At 45.7% G+C, this 16,989-nt stretch overlaps 2 protein-coding genes across 2 annotated transcripts in view; both read right to left on the reverse strand.

The window, feature by feature from the left end:
* VDAC3 (voltage dependent anion channel 3) overlaps positions 1-16,989 on the reverse strand; it is a 524,928-nt gene that overhangs the window by 249,803 nt on the left and 258,136 nt on the right. The window lies entirely within an intron of this gene.
* The window catches only part of IKBKB (inhibitor of nuclear factor kappa B kinase subunit beta), a 131,938-nt gene that overhangs the window by 59,285 nt on the left and 55,664 nt on the right, over positions 1-16,989 (reverse strand). Inside the window, exons 8-11 of the mRNA XM_063931741.1 lie at positions 12,609-12,733; positions 12,064-12,171; positions 8,427-8,556; positions 7,575-7,769 (exon numbers count right to left, since the gene is read on the reverse strand). Of these exons, the coding sequence (XP_063787811.1) occupies positions 7,575-7,769; positions 8,427-8,556; positions 12,064-12,171; positions 12,609-12,733 (558 nt within the window). The remainder of the gene's footprint in view (positions 1-7,574; positions 7,770-8,426; positions 8,557-12,063; positions 12,172-12,608; positions 12,734-16,989) is intronic.

Below are 16,989 nucleotides of genomic sequence, written 5' to 3' on the forward strand. Positions count from 1 at the left end.
TCCAGGCTTGCAATCACCGCCCTGAGCGATTCCATTTTGAACTTGAACTTCTTTATATAAGTGTTCAAGGATTTTAAATTTAGAATGGGTCTCACCGAACCGTCCGGTTTCGGTACCACAAACATTGTGGAATAGTAACCCCTTCCCTGTTGAAGGAGGGGGACCTTGATTATCACCTGCTGGAGGTACAGCTTGTGAATTGCCGCCAGTACTCCCTTTCCCTGGGAGGAGCTGGCAAGGCTGATTTGAGGTAACGGCGAGGGGGAGTCGCCTCGAACTCCAGCTTGTATCCCTGAGATACAATTTGTACAGCCCAGAGATCCACTTGTGAGCGAACCCACTGGTTGCTGAAGTTACGGAGACGCGCCCCCACCGCACCTGGCTCCGCCAGTGGAGCCCCAACGTCATGCGGTGGACTTAGTGGAAGCAGGGGAGGATTTTTGTTCCTGGGAACTGGCTGCCTGGTGCAGCTTCTTTCCTCTACCCCTGCCTCTGGCCAGAAGGGATGCGCCTCTGACCCGCTTGCCTTTCTAAGGCCGAAAGGACTGCATTTGATAATACGGTGCTTTCTTAGGCTGTGAGGGAACCTGAGGTAAAAAAGTCGACTTCCCAGCTGTTGCTGTGGATACGAGGTCCGAGAGACCGTCCCCAAACAATTCCTCACCCTTATAAGGCAAAACCTCCATGTGTTTTTTAGAATCAGCATCACCTGTCCACTGCCGAGTCCATAATACTCTCCTGGCAGAAACGGACATTGCATTAATTCTAGATGCCAGCAGGCAAATGTCCCTCTGGGCATCCCGCATATATAAGACAACGTCTTTTATATGTTCCATGGTTAGCAAAATAGTATCCCTGTCGAGGGAATCAATGTTGTCTGACAGGGTATCAGTCCATGCTGCTGCCGCACTACACATCCAGGCTGAAGCAATAGCAGGTCTCAGTAGAGTACCAGAGTGTGTATACACAGACTTCAGGATAACTTCCTGCTTTCTATCCGCAGGCTCCTTTAGGGCGGCCGTATCCTGAGACGGCAGTGCCACCCTTTTAGATAAGCGTGTGAGCGCCTTGTCCACCCTAGGGGATGTTTCCCAACGTAACCTATCCGTTGGCGGGAAAGGGTACGCCATCAGTAACCTCTTAGAAATCACTAGTTTCTTATCAGGGGAACTCCACGCTTCTTCACACAAATCATTTAATTCATCAGATGGGGGAAAAGTCACTGGCTGCTTTTTCTCCCCAAACATAATACCCCTCTTGGTGGTAACTGGGTTAGCGTCAGAAATGTGCAATACATCTTTCATTGCAGTAATCATGCATCGGATGGCCTTTGTAGACTGTACATTTGTCTCATCCTCATCTACACTGGAGTCCGACTCCGTGTCGACATCTGTGTCTACCATCTGAGCCAGAGGGCGTTTATGAGCCCCTGACGGCCTCTGAGTCGCCTGGGCAGGCGCGGGCTGAGACCCCGGCTGTCCCAAGGCTGCTGCGTCATCAAACCTTTTATGTAAGGAGTTGACACTGTCGGTTAAGACCTTCCACATATCCATCCAATCAGGTGTCGGCCCCGTCGGGGGCGACACCACACTAATCTGCCCCTGCTCCGCCTCCACGTAACCCTCCTCATCAAACATGTCGACACAGCCGTACCGACACACCGCACACACACAGGGAATGCTCTGACTGAGGACAGGACCCCACAAAGTCCTTTGGGCAGACAGAGAGAGAGTATGCCAGCACACACCACAGCGCTATATAACACAGGGATGTACACTATAAAAAGTGATTTTTCCCAATAGCTGCTTACTTATCTTATTTGCGCCTAAATTTAAGTGCCCCCCCTCTCTTTTTTACCCTTCTTGTATCCAGATACTGCAGGGTAGAGCCTGGGGAGCTGCTTCCAGCGGAGCTGTGAAGGGAAAATGGCGCTGGTGTGCTGAGGAAGAAGGCCCCGCCCCCTCAGCGGCGGGCTTCTGTCCCGCGTTTTGTGTGACTTAATGGCGGGGGTTTGCACACATATACAGTGCCAGACTGTATTATGTGGATAATTTGTGCCAAAAGGTATTATAATTGCTGCCCAGGGCGCCCCCCCCCCCCAGCGCCCTGCACCCTACAGTGACCGGAGTGTGTGGTGTGCTGTGGGAGCAATGGCGCACAGCTGCAGTGCTGTGCGCTACCTTAATGAAGACAGGAGTCTTCAGTCGCGGTTTTCGTCGTTCTCTTCTGTCTTCTGGCTCAGCAAGGGGGACGGCAGCGCGGCTCCGGGAACGGACGATCGAGGTCAGGCCCTGTGTTCGAACCCTCTGGAGCTAATGGTGTCCAGTAGCCTAAGAAGCACAAGCTAGCTGCAAGCAGGTAGGTTTGCTTCTCTCCCCTTAGTCCCACGTAGCAGTGAGTCTGTTGCCAGCAGATCTCACTGAAAATAAAAAACCTAACAAATACTTTCTTTTCTAGCAAGCTCGGGAGAGCCCACTAGGTGCATCCAGCTCTGGCCGGGCACAGATTCTAACTGAGGTCTGGAGGAGGGGCATAGAGGGAGGAGCCAGTGCACACCAGATAGTACCTAATCTTTCTTTTAGAGTGCCCAGTCTCCTGCGGAGCCCGTCTATTCCCCATGGTCCTTACGGAGTTCCCAGCATCCACTAGGACGTCAGAGAAATAGGATTTTAATACCTACCGGTAAATCCTTTTCTCGTAGTCCATAGGGGATATTCGGGAAAACTAGTACGATGGGGTATAGACGGGGTCCAAAGAAGCCAGTGCACTTGAAATTTCTTCAACTGGGTGTGCTGGCTCCTCCCCTCTATGCCCCCTCCCACAGGCAGTTATAGGTAAAAACGTGCCAGAAGGAGAAAGGACATATGAGAGAAGGAACATGATAACAGGAAAGGTGGTGAGATTTACATACCAGCACACCACTAACATACAACAATCAGCAACGGCTGAACAGGTAACCATAGAACAAGAACCTGCAGAAAAGTCCACGCACTGAGGTTGGCGCCCAATATCCCTTATGGACTACGAGAAAAGGATTTTCCGATAGGTATTAAAATCCTATTTTCTCTATCATCCATAGGAGATATTGGGGAAAATTAGTACGATGGGGATGTCCCAGAGCTTCCAGAACGGACGGGAACGTGCGGAGACTGCTGCAGCACCGCCTGCCCAAACTGGGTATCCTCTTTTGGTGTTTTGGGAAGAAAATGTTAATGAACCCATTCACTGCCAAAAAATAATTGGCGAAAATAATAAAAAGTAAAATAAAAATAAAAAAGGTTATTTATATACAGGTTGAGTATCCCATATCCAAATATTCCGAAATACGGAATATTCCGAAATACGGACTTTTTTGAGTGAGAGTGAGATAGTGAAACCTTTGTTTTTTGATGGCTCAATGTACACAAACTTTGTTTAATACACAAAGTTATTAAAAATATTGTATTAAATGACCTTCAGGCTGTGTGTATAAGGTGTATATGAAACATAAATGAATTGTGTGAATGTAGACACACTTTGTGAAATACACAAAGTTATAAAAAATATTGGCTAAAATGACCTCCAGGCTGTGTGTATAAGGTGTATATGTAACATAAATGCATTCTGTGCTTAGATTTAGGTCCCATCACCATGATATCTCATTATGGTATGCAATTATTCCAAAATACGGAAAAATCCCATATCCAAAATACCTCTGGTCCCAAGCATTTTGGATAAGGGAGACTCAACCTGTATATATATATATATATATATATATATATATATATATATATATACACACAGTATCTCAGAAATGTCATATAAACAGTGGTAACCAGTATATATGCACAATAATATATGATTTCCTTCCTTTCAAATCAAGGGGTATCATCAGCGTATCTAAATATATTTTGGGGTAAAAGGTAAAAAAGTTCCCTGACCCCTGCCCTAACCAGTGGGCTCTGGACCCTCTTCCCCAGCCTCTTCACTAATTTGTGAAGATTGACTGCATTGTTGACAGGAAACAGAGTCATTAGACAATGGAGAGAATCTGGTGTGAAATACACTGCACAGCTTGTGCTTACCCATATTTCACAGTAAGCACAAAACATACAGACAGACAGTTATATGCAAGCCTGCTGTATGTGAGAGGAGACACAGAGAGAGGGATGATACCAGCACACCCTGAGCTGCACAGCCCCAGTGAGACTGTCAGCTCTGTAAATCACAGTAAACACTAACAATTACAATCCTAAATATGCTCAGGATAGTGTACACAAGTGGCTCTCCCCCTTTGCTACACCCTGTACCAGTTTTCCAGCGTGTCTGTGAGGCAGGAAGCACTGTGTGTGTGCTGTAGATGACTGCAGTAAGCAGAGGAAGGCGCCAAAACGCCCCAAGTCCCACTCTGAAGAAGCTCTGCCCCCTCCAATGGCGCCGGAGCTGTACATATTTTTTATACTGGCAAAGTCTCCTAAACAGCTTAAAACATCACACAAGTGCTAGTCAAGCAGTTTTGTGCCAGTTTAAACACAGGGGATCCTAGCGGGATCCCCCAGGAAGGGTCCTGCATGCCGCGCCTGTGGTCAGCCGCACTTTGAACAGGGGGACCCCCCTAGCGGGGCCCCCGGTTTGTACTCACCACCAATGTCACCTTCAGGCAGCGTTAGGGTTGTGCGGCGTGCTTCAGCTGTGACAGTCAATGCGCAGTTCCCCGCTGAACAGCAACCCCTTAGATAGTGGTCCTAAAGTGGGGAAGCGGCTCTGCACCTCATAAGGCCAGTGACCGTCTTCCCACCCTAACTCCCACGGTGCAGGTATGCTGTTGCCTGGACAGCATACCAAAAATAATAAAAGTTTTAAAAGAAACTGAAGAAAACTCTTTGGAGCTGCAGAGATGTGCATTCTCTCCTGAGGGCACTTTATTCTAAACTGCCTGTGGGAGGGGGCATAGAGGGGGGAGCCAGCACACACAGCTGAAGAAATGTAAAGTGCACTGGCTCCTTTGGACCCCATCTATGCCCATCGTACTAATTTTCCCCAATATCCCTTATGGATGCTAGACAAAATAGGTTTGTTGACTGTTCATATAGAAATAGTGTATAAATGGAACTGATAATGACATATTAGCTACAGAATTTTAAGATTTACAATGATAACGTGTGTGTGTGTGTGTGTGTGTGTGTGTGTGTGTGTGTGTGTGTGTGTGTGGTGGGGTTATGGGCATATGAAGGGAAAGGGGTGTCATATGGGCATGTGGGTATATGTAAGAGGCATGTGAGGAGGTATGATGTGCAGGACCTGAAGGGCTAATGCTCCCTAAGCTAATTTTTTATTTTTAATATCAGAGAGAAAATTACCAATACATTTTTAATACCAATAATAATAGTATACTCTTCGTTGGCTGAGGAGAACATTTACTCAGCCAGAAAAAAAAGCAGTTTGATCACTGCCGACCACTTCCCGCAGAGATCCTTATCACTATAACTGGGGCTCAGAGCTGCAGACTATGACAGTTAGCCTGCCTCTGCCCCATCCAAAGCACATCGCTATGCTGCGGGGCTTCCCAATATGTCAACTAGTCAGCCCAACCTCACTGTGAGGTGAGAGAGAGCAGGTTCGGGCTGCATGGATGGAGGGACGGGAAGAGCTAACAACAGATGTCTAGGAATCCTGCTGCAAACTGCGAGTAGCAGTCTGCAGGGTCGCAGTCTAGATGCCGCTGGGCTGGATTCCGGACGTCACAATACAGATGCAAGAATCCCGCCTTATGGCCACGATACTGACAAAATGCCAACAGAGGCGGAATTCCCGGTGTCAAAATACTGACGCCAAGAATCCCGAATGTCCTCTCAGCGGGACATGCAGAAGCCCTTCTGTGGGGGAGGGGTGGGTTTAGGCATTAGAAGAGGGGGCAAGGGATAGGGTGCTGGGACGGGAAGGTTTGGGTTAGGTACCATGGGGGGAGGGTTAGGTTTAGGCAGCGGGCAAGGGAGGACTAGGGTTAGACACCCCCGGGGAGGGTTAGGGTTAGGCACCCACAAGGGAGGGTTATGGTAGGGACAGGGCAAGTTTAGGTTAACTGCGTGGCTGTCTGGATTTTAATGGCAGGGATGCGGATGCCGGTATTCTGCCCATCGGCATCCCGTCCATCCGGATTACATACAGAACCCGTCTGCAGGGGGCATGTAATGGCCGTCTGCTCCACTGCGCTTGCATGCTTTTCCAGCATACCTTCCACTGATCAGATGGTACTTGTAGTTTCACAATAGCTGGAGGGCCACGGGTTTGACATGTCTGCGCTAGAGAAACATTTAGCAGAATTAAATAATAGATGAAAGAACTCTGCTCACGGTGCATTTTTATAAGGGAACAACCTGCCGCAATCTAGCAAAGCACCAGGGAGGTAGCGTCAATTTCAGAGAAATCATCACATAACATCCATACACGTCAGATTCCGATTTGTATGCTGAGGTTATCGGGGTTACATGTGAGAAGGTAACAGAGGGCTGGATGGCAGGAACAATTAAAAAAAAAAAGTTAACCCTGTCATCATGGAGCTTGCATCATGCCTCACTGGTGTGCTTATATGGTCTTTTTATGTGTGTACAATGCAATGCAATTTTACATGTAAAATAACCTCAAAGAGTCACAATCATTCCCCTAAACACTGTACCTTGTTTCCCATGACCACAATAACAGTGGGGCATGGGTATTAAGTCTGGAGAAGTGATAAAGTGGAAGGTGATAACGTACCAGCCAATCAGCTCCTACCTGTAAAATTACAGGCTGAGTTTGAAAAATGACAGTTAAGAGCTGATTGGCTGGTGCATTATTACCTTCCACTTTATCACTTCTCCAGGCTTAATACATCTGCCCCCAAGTCCTTAAGATAGCTACATGCTATCCTCCGGTAATGACAGCCAAGCTCTGAAGGACTAGTCAGAGATTGCACTGGGTGTGCTTGCCAAAACCATATTAACACTTGGGCTAGGTCACTGCCACATATGTAGTAAGGCAAGAGAATGCTGGAACAACATGGAGTTCTGCAAGCAGCCGTGCCAAGGTCCCTGGGAAGTCTGTTTTCTCCTGCATTTACTGTATTCTATTTTACTTGTTTTTATAGAAACAAATATATTTTAATTTAGATATTGCTCTAGGAGTTAGCTTGAAATAAGCCCAATAACACAAACTGGTGCACAATAACAGTACCTGGTATTCCTCATTGGTGGGCATAGTTCCACATAAAAACAGACATTCCACAGAGCCTGGCAACCGGATATAAAGGTTAGAAACCCTTCTAAGAGCCCAAAATAACAGCCTCTGATTTGCCCATTGTGCTGCCTTTGTTAATTTTGCCCAAAGAACTATTTGTGTAAAAGCAAAACCAACAGTTTAACTTTAAATCCACCATCAAAACTGCACTTCTAAATTGGAGGCTATTACATTTGACCCTAAATATCTCACCACAGAAAAATAAAGTAACAATCCAGTGTTACTGTCCCTTTAAGACTATTTTGAACCCTTCTGATACTCAGGGGTAGATTTATTAAAGTGTACAAAGTAGAGCAGTTGAAGTGAGTCCATTTACTCACCATGTTGTCTAACACATATTGTATGAGAGGCTGGTGGGGATTCAGGGCTAGGCCAGAGGCTTGTAGTAACTCCTGCTCCTCCTCCGGGATTCCTGTATCCCGTTCCAGGCGGCTCTTTAAAGACTGCAGGTTCTCACCATCTGTCACTGGATACGTGTGCATGCGGCCAGACGCCATGTTCAGCACAGATAGCAACTGGTAACAAGAACAGTACAATTATGTATAAGTATAGAATCAGCTGGGTGGAAAGGAATAGGTTAGAAAAAGAACAACTCAAAGAACAAATGGGCAGATGTATTAAGCCTGGAGAAGTGATAGATCAGTGATAAGTGATAATGCACCAGCCAATCAGCTCCTAACTGTCATTTTTCAAACCCGTAATGATTGGCTGGTGCTTTATCACCTTTCACTTATCACTGCTTTATCACTTCTCCAGGCTTAATACATCTGCCGCAAAGTGTCTTAGGGGTCTATTCATGAAGCAGTGAAAAAAGTGGAGAAGTTGCCCAGCTGCTCTGTATAATTTTATAGTATGCAAATTATAAAATTGTTACTTCAATGCTGATTGGTTGCCATGGACAACTTCTCCACTGGCTCATTTCTCCATAGTTTTCACTGCTTCATGAATAGACCCCTTAATTGTTAGAGAGACTATGAGAAGGCTACTCGCAGAATGATGTCTGGAAAGAGAAAAATAAGTTTTGGAATTAAAATGAGAAGGAAATAAATCACAAAGGGCCAATAATCAAAAAGGGCCATAATAATATCAATATTAAATATTATAAGAGACTGCTCCAGTGACCAAATCAGTCTTTACCTTACAATAAATGAGAGCAACCTTTGCTGACTTACCTTCAGGCTAAGAATGGAGTCCAGAGCCTGGAAACATCCAACTTCAGGGTTTTGGGGATCTGTGCCCCTCTGTCTGGGGTGCCACATTAACATACATTGCAGCCAACGCTCTAATTTACCAGCCAAGATCCTGGGGCCCAAAAATAAGATGTTACAACTTATACACTCAACTGACATCCCTACACCCACATTCCTATTTATCACAATGCCAAGTACTGTATATCACAGGACCTATTCACTTATTTTATTATATATATATAAAAAATACTGCGCAATAGTTTTAGGTATGTGTGGAAAAACAAATGCTGCAAAGAATGCTTTCAAAAATAGAAGCGTTAGTAGTTTATTTTTATCAATTAATGAAATGCAAAGTGAATGAACAGAAGAGAAATCTAAATCAAATCAATATTTGGAGTGACCAACCTTTGCCTTCAAAACAGCATAAATTCTAAGTACACTAGCACAAAGTCAGGGAATTTGTAGGATTATAGTCAGGTGTATGATTAACCAATCATACCAAGCAGGTGACAATGATCATCATTTTCATATGTAAGATGAAACAAAGTCATTAACTGAAACAGAAACAGCACACACTACATTACTGCACTACTTCCCCACACTACATTACTGCACTACCTTGCACACAGTTTTTTTAAGAAACTCTGCAGAGAGGTTATTCCAAATATCTTGGAAAACTAACACCGTATCTTCTGTGGATGTAGGCTTGCTCAAATCCTTCTGTCTCTTCATGTAACCCAGACAGACTCGATGATGTTCAGATCAGGGCTCTATGGGGGCCATATCATCACTTCCAGGACTCCTCGTTCTTCTTTATGCTGAAGATAGTTCCTAAAGTCATTGGCTATATGTTTGGGATCAATGTACCGCTGCAGAATAAATTTGGAGCCAATCAGACATCTCCCTGATGGTACTGCATGATGGATAAGTACCTGCCTGTATTTCTCAGCATTGAGGACACAATTAATCCTAACCAAGAGGATAATTCAGGTTGGATAGCTAAACCGGAATTTTTGCAGTGGGCCCGTGGGCGCATGTGCATCGCCAGTACTGCGCATGCGCCCGCATTTTCTGCGGGGGGGCCGCAGAAACTGTGATCGCCTCTGACAATCAGGCAGAGGCGGTCATGGGGCGGGAGGGGAGGGCGACAACGCTCCGTTTCCAGGCAGGAGACAGAGCATTGCGGTGGCGGGGTGACCCGAACGGTGGCCGGTGCTGCGCGAACGGGGTCATATCGGGGGAGTGGTCACGGTGGCTGCGTGATGTCACTCGCAGCCACCGCAACAGGTAAAATGGCGCCGGGACTCCTGCGGCCGCAGCTAAGCTGCGTCAACAGGAGTTATCGTTAGTTTCTGCTGACAAGCAGAAATTGCGAAGCGATCACAATTTCTGCTTGTCGAAGGGGGGGCCTTGCCCAGCGCTGAGCGGCCCCCAGCATACGAGCAAAAGGATAGCAAATTCTGCTGATTAGCAGAGTTTGCTATCCTTACTGAATTAGCCCCCAAATCCCCAACTCCATTTGCTGAAATGCAGCCCCAAACTTGCAAAGAACCTCCACCCTGCTTCACTGTTGCCTACATACACTCATTATTGTACCGCTCTCCAGCCTTTCAGCAAACAAACTGCTTTCAATCCACAGCACCTGCTGACATTTTTCTGCACCCCAGTTCCTATGTTTTCGTGCCTAGTTAAGTCACTTGGCCTTGTTACGTCAAAAGGTATGGCTTTTTTACTGCAGTTCTTCCACAAAGACGATTCTGGCCAGACTTCTGCAAACAGTAGATGGGTGTACCTGGGTTGCACTAGTTTCTGCCAGTTCTGAGCTGAAGGCACTGCTGGACATCTTCAGATTTTGTAGGGAAGTATACATAATGTGTCTTTCATCTGATGCACTAAGGCCCTTATTCCGAGTTGTTCGCTCGCTAGCTGCTTTTAGCAGCAGTGCAAACGCTAAGCCGCCGCCCTCTGGGAGTGTATCTTAGCTTAGCAGAAGTGCGAACAAAAGGATCGCAGCGCTGCTACAAAAATAGATTGTGCAGTTTCAGAGCAGCTCGAGACTTACTCCTAGCTAGCGATCACTTCAGTCTGTTTAGTTCCTGTTTTGACATCACAAACACGCCCTGCGTTCGCCCAGCCACGCCTACGTTTCCCCAGCCACTGCTGCGTTTTTATCTGGCACGCCTGCGTTTTTACACACGCTCCCCGAAAACGGTCAGTTACCACCCAGAAACACCCACTTCCTGTCAATCACTCTGCGGCCAGCAGTGCGACTGAAAAGCGTCGCTAGAGCTTGTGTAAAACTGCATCGGCTTTTGTGAAAGTACGTCACTGCACTGCGAACAACGGTAGCTAGCAATCAACTCGGAATGAGGGACAAAGTTTCATAGGCCAACCACTGCGTCTACAGTTCTCAACATTGCCCGTTTCTTTGTGCTTTAATGCTGTGAAATACAGGCAGGTACTTATCCATAATGCAATACTATCAGGGAGGCATCTGATTGGCTCTACATTTATTCTGCAGCAGGACAATGATCCCAAATATGCAGCCAATGTTATTAAGAACTATCTTTAGCGTGAAGGAAAACAAGGAGTCCTGGAAGTGATGATTTGGCCCCCAAAGAGCCCTGATCTCAACATCATCATGTCTTTCTGGGACTACATGAAGAGACAGAAGGATTTGAGCAAGCCTATATCCACAGAAGATATGTGATTAGTTCTCCAAGATATCTGGGACAACCTCTCTGTAGAATTCCTTCAAAAACTGTGTGCACGGTAGTGCAGTAATGAAGTGTGGGGAAGTGTGGGTATGTAGCGCGGTAAGGTAGTAAAGCAATGTAGTATGGGGATGTATTTCAGGAATGTAGTATGGGGCTGTATTTCATGAATGTGGTATGGGGCTGTATTGCAGGAATGTAGTATGGGGCTGCATTGCAGGAATGTAGCGTAGGAATGTGGTGTGGGCAGGAATGGCAGTAATGTAGTGTGGGGAGGTAGGGCAGTGATACAATGCAATGTACCACCTTCCCACTCTTTGTCACTACCCACCTCCCCACACTACAATGGAATCAATGCAGTAATGTAGTGTGGGGAGGTATTGAAGTGCATGACATTTTTGCTGTGATATAGTGTGGGGAAATAGTCCTGTAATGTAGTGTAACAATGTGGTGTGGGGAGTTATTGCTGTAATACAGTGTGGAAAGGTAGTGCAGTAAAATAGTGTGGGGAAAAGTGCAGTAATGTAGTGTGGGGGTGTGGTGTGGGGAGGTAGTGCTGTGATACAGTGTGGAGACGTAGTGCAGTAATGTAGTGCAGGGGTGTAATGTAGGGAAGTAGTTAAGTGATACAGTGTGGGAAGGTAGTGCAGTGATACAGTGCACCAGCACAACCCCCCTGTCCACCCAGGATAACTTCTCCATGGTGCTGAGCACACCCTCTGCAGCAACACACAATGGGTCCTTCATACATTCTGCTCCAGGCCAATGTGGACTTTAATCTGGCACTAGATACAGCAAATAGTAAGCAGAATGCCATACTTCACAAATATCCCTACTACAGCTTCAGAACAACAGACAGAGATGACCAGAAATGAAGACTCGGATCCTTAGTCTCACATTCTTACCCATTGAGGTGATTGGGCATTGGCAGGACACTGGAGAACTTCACCGCCCCTGAGAGATCTTCATACACCACAATATGTTCATTACTTTTCTCATGTATCTTTCCGTGCCTATACCCCAAAAACATATATGCAACAGGTGTCATGCATAAGGAAGTAAGTTTAAATAACATAGAAACAGTGATACTGTAGGTATGTAAAGAAATAGAGCAGAATGGTTATTAAGGGAAATGTTGCCCATATGAACCAATCAGCTTCTATCAATTGTCCGGTCAATCTTTTAATGATAAGTAGAATTGGTTGCTATGGGCTATTCCACTTGTCCTCTATAGAAGGTTTGAAACATCTCCCCTGGATCAGTGGCATGGTGAGAGGTGACAGAGGGGGACCTAGTGGTGTGTAGCGAGTCACAGGCAGAAAGTGGAAGGAGTGGGGTACCAAAAAGCACAGAATAGTGATGTGAGGCTGCTGTCAAATGGATGTAATGTATAATACGTACTTGGGTAATCACTATTAGTAATAAACAAGCTGTATATACAGCTTCTTACCACTGCACAGGCTGATAATGTGGAAGAAAAGGACGAAATCCAGTTATACACTCAAAGGCCAGAGTACCAAAACTCCAGTAGTCTACAGTGACTGTGTACTTCTGCTGCTCGAGGAGTTCTGGAGCCTGAAACAAAATAAAGATTAGGGATAATAGTGATAACTGTTTAAGGATGTACAGGTAGAATACAAGCTCTACTGGAAATTAGGGACATATGTTCACTATTTCCTATACCTACAAGTAATTGCAACACCTGGAGGGATATAAAGTATGTGTTTTACATGATACCAACGGCTGCGTTTTTGGGGCGGCTGCGCGTCGTTACACGCAGCCATTCTGACAGAAAGGAATGGTGGCAGGACTCCTGCCATCGTAGCTCGGCTGCGCCGACAGAAGGCTTCCATAGTTTCTGCAACCACGCTCTAATTGCGGTGTGATCGTAATTAGAGCGTGATCGCAGTTGGTGGGCGGAGGGTTGCATGCTGGGTGGCCTTGCCCAACGAAGGACGGCCCCCAGAATGCGACTGTAAGAGTAGCAGATTCTGCTAAAAAGCAGAATTTGAAACTCTTACGGAATTAGACCCATTGTCCTCCAATTTATTTTTTCCTTCTGTATTGTACTGTTCATATATTTTCTTGTTTCCTTACATAAGTTAATAATAATATTATCATCATCATCCTTTATATGGCGCCACAAGGGATCCACAGCGCCAAGTTACAGAGTACATAAACAAATAACCAAAACAAGAAAACAGTGACTTACAGTTCAAGACAATATAGGACAAGTACACAGTATATAAACATATCTGCACCAGCAGACGAAGCGGAAATAGGTATTAGGGTGGCAGAATACCAAGGAATATGGTGCCTGTGAAGGGAGTGAGGAGTAGAAGATGTTTTAAGTAAGAGAAGGAAAGGCACATGAGGGAAAAGGGCCCTGCTCGTGAGAGCTTATATTCTAAAGGGGAGGGGCAGACAGACAGGGGTGACACAGATGGGGTTAGACAGTGAGAGTGGAACGGAGGGTTACGTTGAGGGTTGGCTGGGTTTGGTGAAGACGTGGGTCTTGAGAGCCTGTTTAAAGTTTTGTAGAGAGCTGGAGAGCCTGATAGGGAAAGATAGAGAATTCCAGAGATAGGGAGAAGCACATGAAAAATCTTGGAGGTAGGAGTGGGAGGAAGTAATCAGTAGGCAGGAGAGGCGGCGTGCATTAGCGGAGTGAAGAGGACAGGTTGGTGTGCAAAAGGAGATAAGGTTAGAGATGTAAATGGGAGAGGAATGGATGAGGGTTTTGTAAGTAAGTGTGAGGGCTTGTAAGAGAAGGAAGGTGGACGTAGTACGTTTGGTGAGGAAGCTGAGCTGGGCAGCAGCATTGAGGATAGATTAAAGTGGAGAGAGGCATTTGTCGGGGATGCCACATAAAAGGAGATTACAGTAGTCCAGTCTGGAGATGACCAGTGAGTGGATAAGGGTCTAGTAGTATCCTGGGGTCTGCTCCTGGAAATACTGTATTTTTAAGATGAAAACGGCAGGTTTGTGAGAGGTGTTGAATGTGTGGTGTGAAGGAGAGGGAATAGTCAAGGATTACTCCAAGACAGCGCACTTGGGGGTTAGAGGAGATAGTAATGTCATCAACAGGTAATGAAACTGTGGGAGGTGAGGTTGTGTGGGAGGGGATCAGCTCAGTTTTAGGGGGTATCCAATTAGCGATGGTTAATTACCGTGGCTAATTGTCTCGCGGGGGCTATCCTATTAGCCCCCGATAGCCGGCGCAAGCCGCTGCTTATCTGGGATATTTTTTTCACCCGCCTCAGGCAGCTGAAATCAAATCCCCAGAAACAGCCCCCTTTTCAACCGAAAAAGAGGCTGTTTCTATCGAAAAGACACAGGTTTCACTGAACCTGTATGTTTTCGGGAGAGAATGTATTTTTTTTTTTTTTTTACAGGCGACCAAATTGGATAGCCTGTAAAAAAAACTATGGGTGAAACATCATGAAAAAAAAAATCGCAAAAAATTATGTTTTTTTCGCACCCTATGTTGCTTCACCTCTTATTGGATACCCCCCTTAGACATGTTAAGTTTAAAAAACAACTGGGATATCCAAGAAGAGATAGCATACAGATAGTTGGATATACGAGTGAGGAGAGCGGAAGGAGAGGTTAGGGGAGGAAAGGTAGATTGGAGTATCATCAACATAGAGATGATACTGTAAGTCAAAAGAGCTAATGAGCTCACCTAAACAGGATGTATAGAGAGAAAGGACCAAGAACAAACCCTTGGGGGACACAAACTGTTAGTTGAAAGTGTAGGAAGGGGGTGTGGAGTCATCAGATGAGACAGAGAAGGAACAGTCAGAGAGGTAGGAGGACAACCAGGAGAGAGCAGTATAACGCAGACCAAGGGAGTGAGGGTATTGCAAGAGGAGAGGATGGTCCACAGTATCAAAAGCAGCAGAGAGGTCAAGCAGAATAAGCAGAGAGTAGTGGCCCTTGGATTTAGCAGCAAGAAGGTCATTGCAGACTTTCGTGAGGGCAGTTTTAGTCTAGTGGAGAGGATGGATGCCAGACTGGAATGGGTCAAGCAGTGAGTGGGAGGAAAGTTGTAGGCAGTTGTAAACAATACGCTCAATGAGTTTGGAGGCAAAAGGGATGTTAGTGGGTGTTAGATCTCTAAAATCTCAATAAAAATACACATAAAAAAACTGTAGAGATATTTTGTGGGATAAGCGACACTTCATAAGAATGAGCATTTTCACGTGGAAACCCCCAAAAGTCGGGAGTTCCCTAGTACCTTTAGCCTGGGTGAAGTTAATGGAAAAAAAAATAGGATTTTGGTACTTACCAGGTAAATCCTTTTCTTTGAATCCATAGGGGGCACTGGAGTACTCTTGGGATATGGACGGCGTAGCAGAACAAAGGCACTGAATATTTAAATTTAGAACTCTCCACCCCTCCATATCCCAGAGTACCTCAGTGTACGAACCCAGTGTTTTTACTGAGCGAACTGCTATAGAGAGGTTGACAATGGAGAATTCCTATAACATACCGGACAACAACAAAGTTGACCCATAAAGTTAATGTCAACTAAACAGTTGACAGCATAACCGATAGACCTTGATAGTTTGAACCAAAAAGGTGAAAATGTGTTACCATAAGCTCCTTTGAGCGTAATACAAACAAGGTAAAACCTGTTACCCTAAGCTCCTCTGAGCTTAAACAACCCAGGTAAACTGCTCTGGGTGGGCGTCCAGTGCCCCCTATGGATTCAAAGAAAAGGATTTACCTGGTAAGTACCAAAATCCTATTTTCTTCTTCATCCACTAGGGGTCACTGGAGTACTCTTGGGACGTACCAAAGCTTCCCTCGTGGGCGGGAGAGCTGTTTGACACTTGTAACAGTAGGCAGCCAAAGCTAGATGCTGATGCCGCAACCATTCATAACGTGTAAACGTGCACAAACGTGGTGCACTGAAGGCTATGTAGCCGCGTAGTAGACGCTCCACGACCCGCTGGGGCTGACATTCCCACAGAACCTGTGGGATGAGCTGTTACTGACGTAGGCGACTGTAACTTAGCCTTAAAGTAAGCCTGACTTGTAGTCATTGTTATCCAACTGGATAATGTCTGCTGAGAAAACTGGCTAACCCCAGTTGGCAGCATCATAGAGAACAAACAACGTATCCGTATTACGTACTGTAGACGGTCGGGACATATAGACGCGTAATGCGTGTACCACATTCAGAATTCTAGAATGTGCTGTCAACACAGGAACCACTATTGGTATACTGATTGCTTTGTCATGAGAAAACGTAAATACGGTGGCTTGGAATACAAGGCACCCAAATATGAAAACAAAACCCTTGCCGAAGCTAAGGCTAGAAGAAAAATGTTTTCCCAAGTGAGAAACTTAATCCCCATTTGTTGTAAGGGTTCAAAATATGAAAACTGTAAGAAATGTGAACCCAACCTCAAGTCGCCTGGCGCTGTAGGTGGGATAAATGGAGGCTGCACTTTGATGACACCTTGTATAAAGGTGTGTACCGACGCAATAGAGTCAAACGTCTTTGAAAATAAGTTGACCACACAGATACCTGCACCCTCAGTGCAGATAAACGCAGTTCTCCATCCCACCCTGTTTGTAAAATAACAGAATACGGGTAACTTGAAAGATGATGTCGGAAACTTCCGAGCTTTACCACCTATATATGCACACCAAATTTGTAATAATGAATTTGTAATAATGAGCTGCCTTAAGCAGCTTACTAGCTCGTAACATGATAAGTATAACCGATACTGTAATGACCTATTTCTTTTCTTAAGAGGGCGGTCTGAACCCCCCACCCCGTCAACCGCAGCCGCGGTATATAGGTAATAGGTACTTAG

Source organism: Pseudophryne corroboree, chromosome 6 (genome assembly GCF_028390025.1).
Source record: "Pseudophryne corroboree isolate aPseCor3 chromosome 6, aPseCor3.hap2, whole genome shotgun sequence".
Classification (NCBI taxonomy): domain Eukaryota; kingdom Metazoa; phylum Chordata; class Amphibia; order Anura; family Myobatrachidae; genus Pseudophryne; species Pseudophryne corroboree.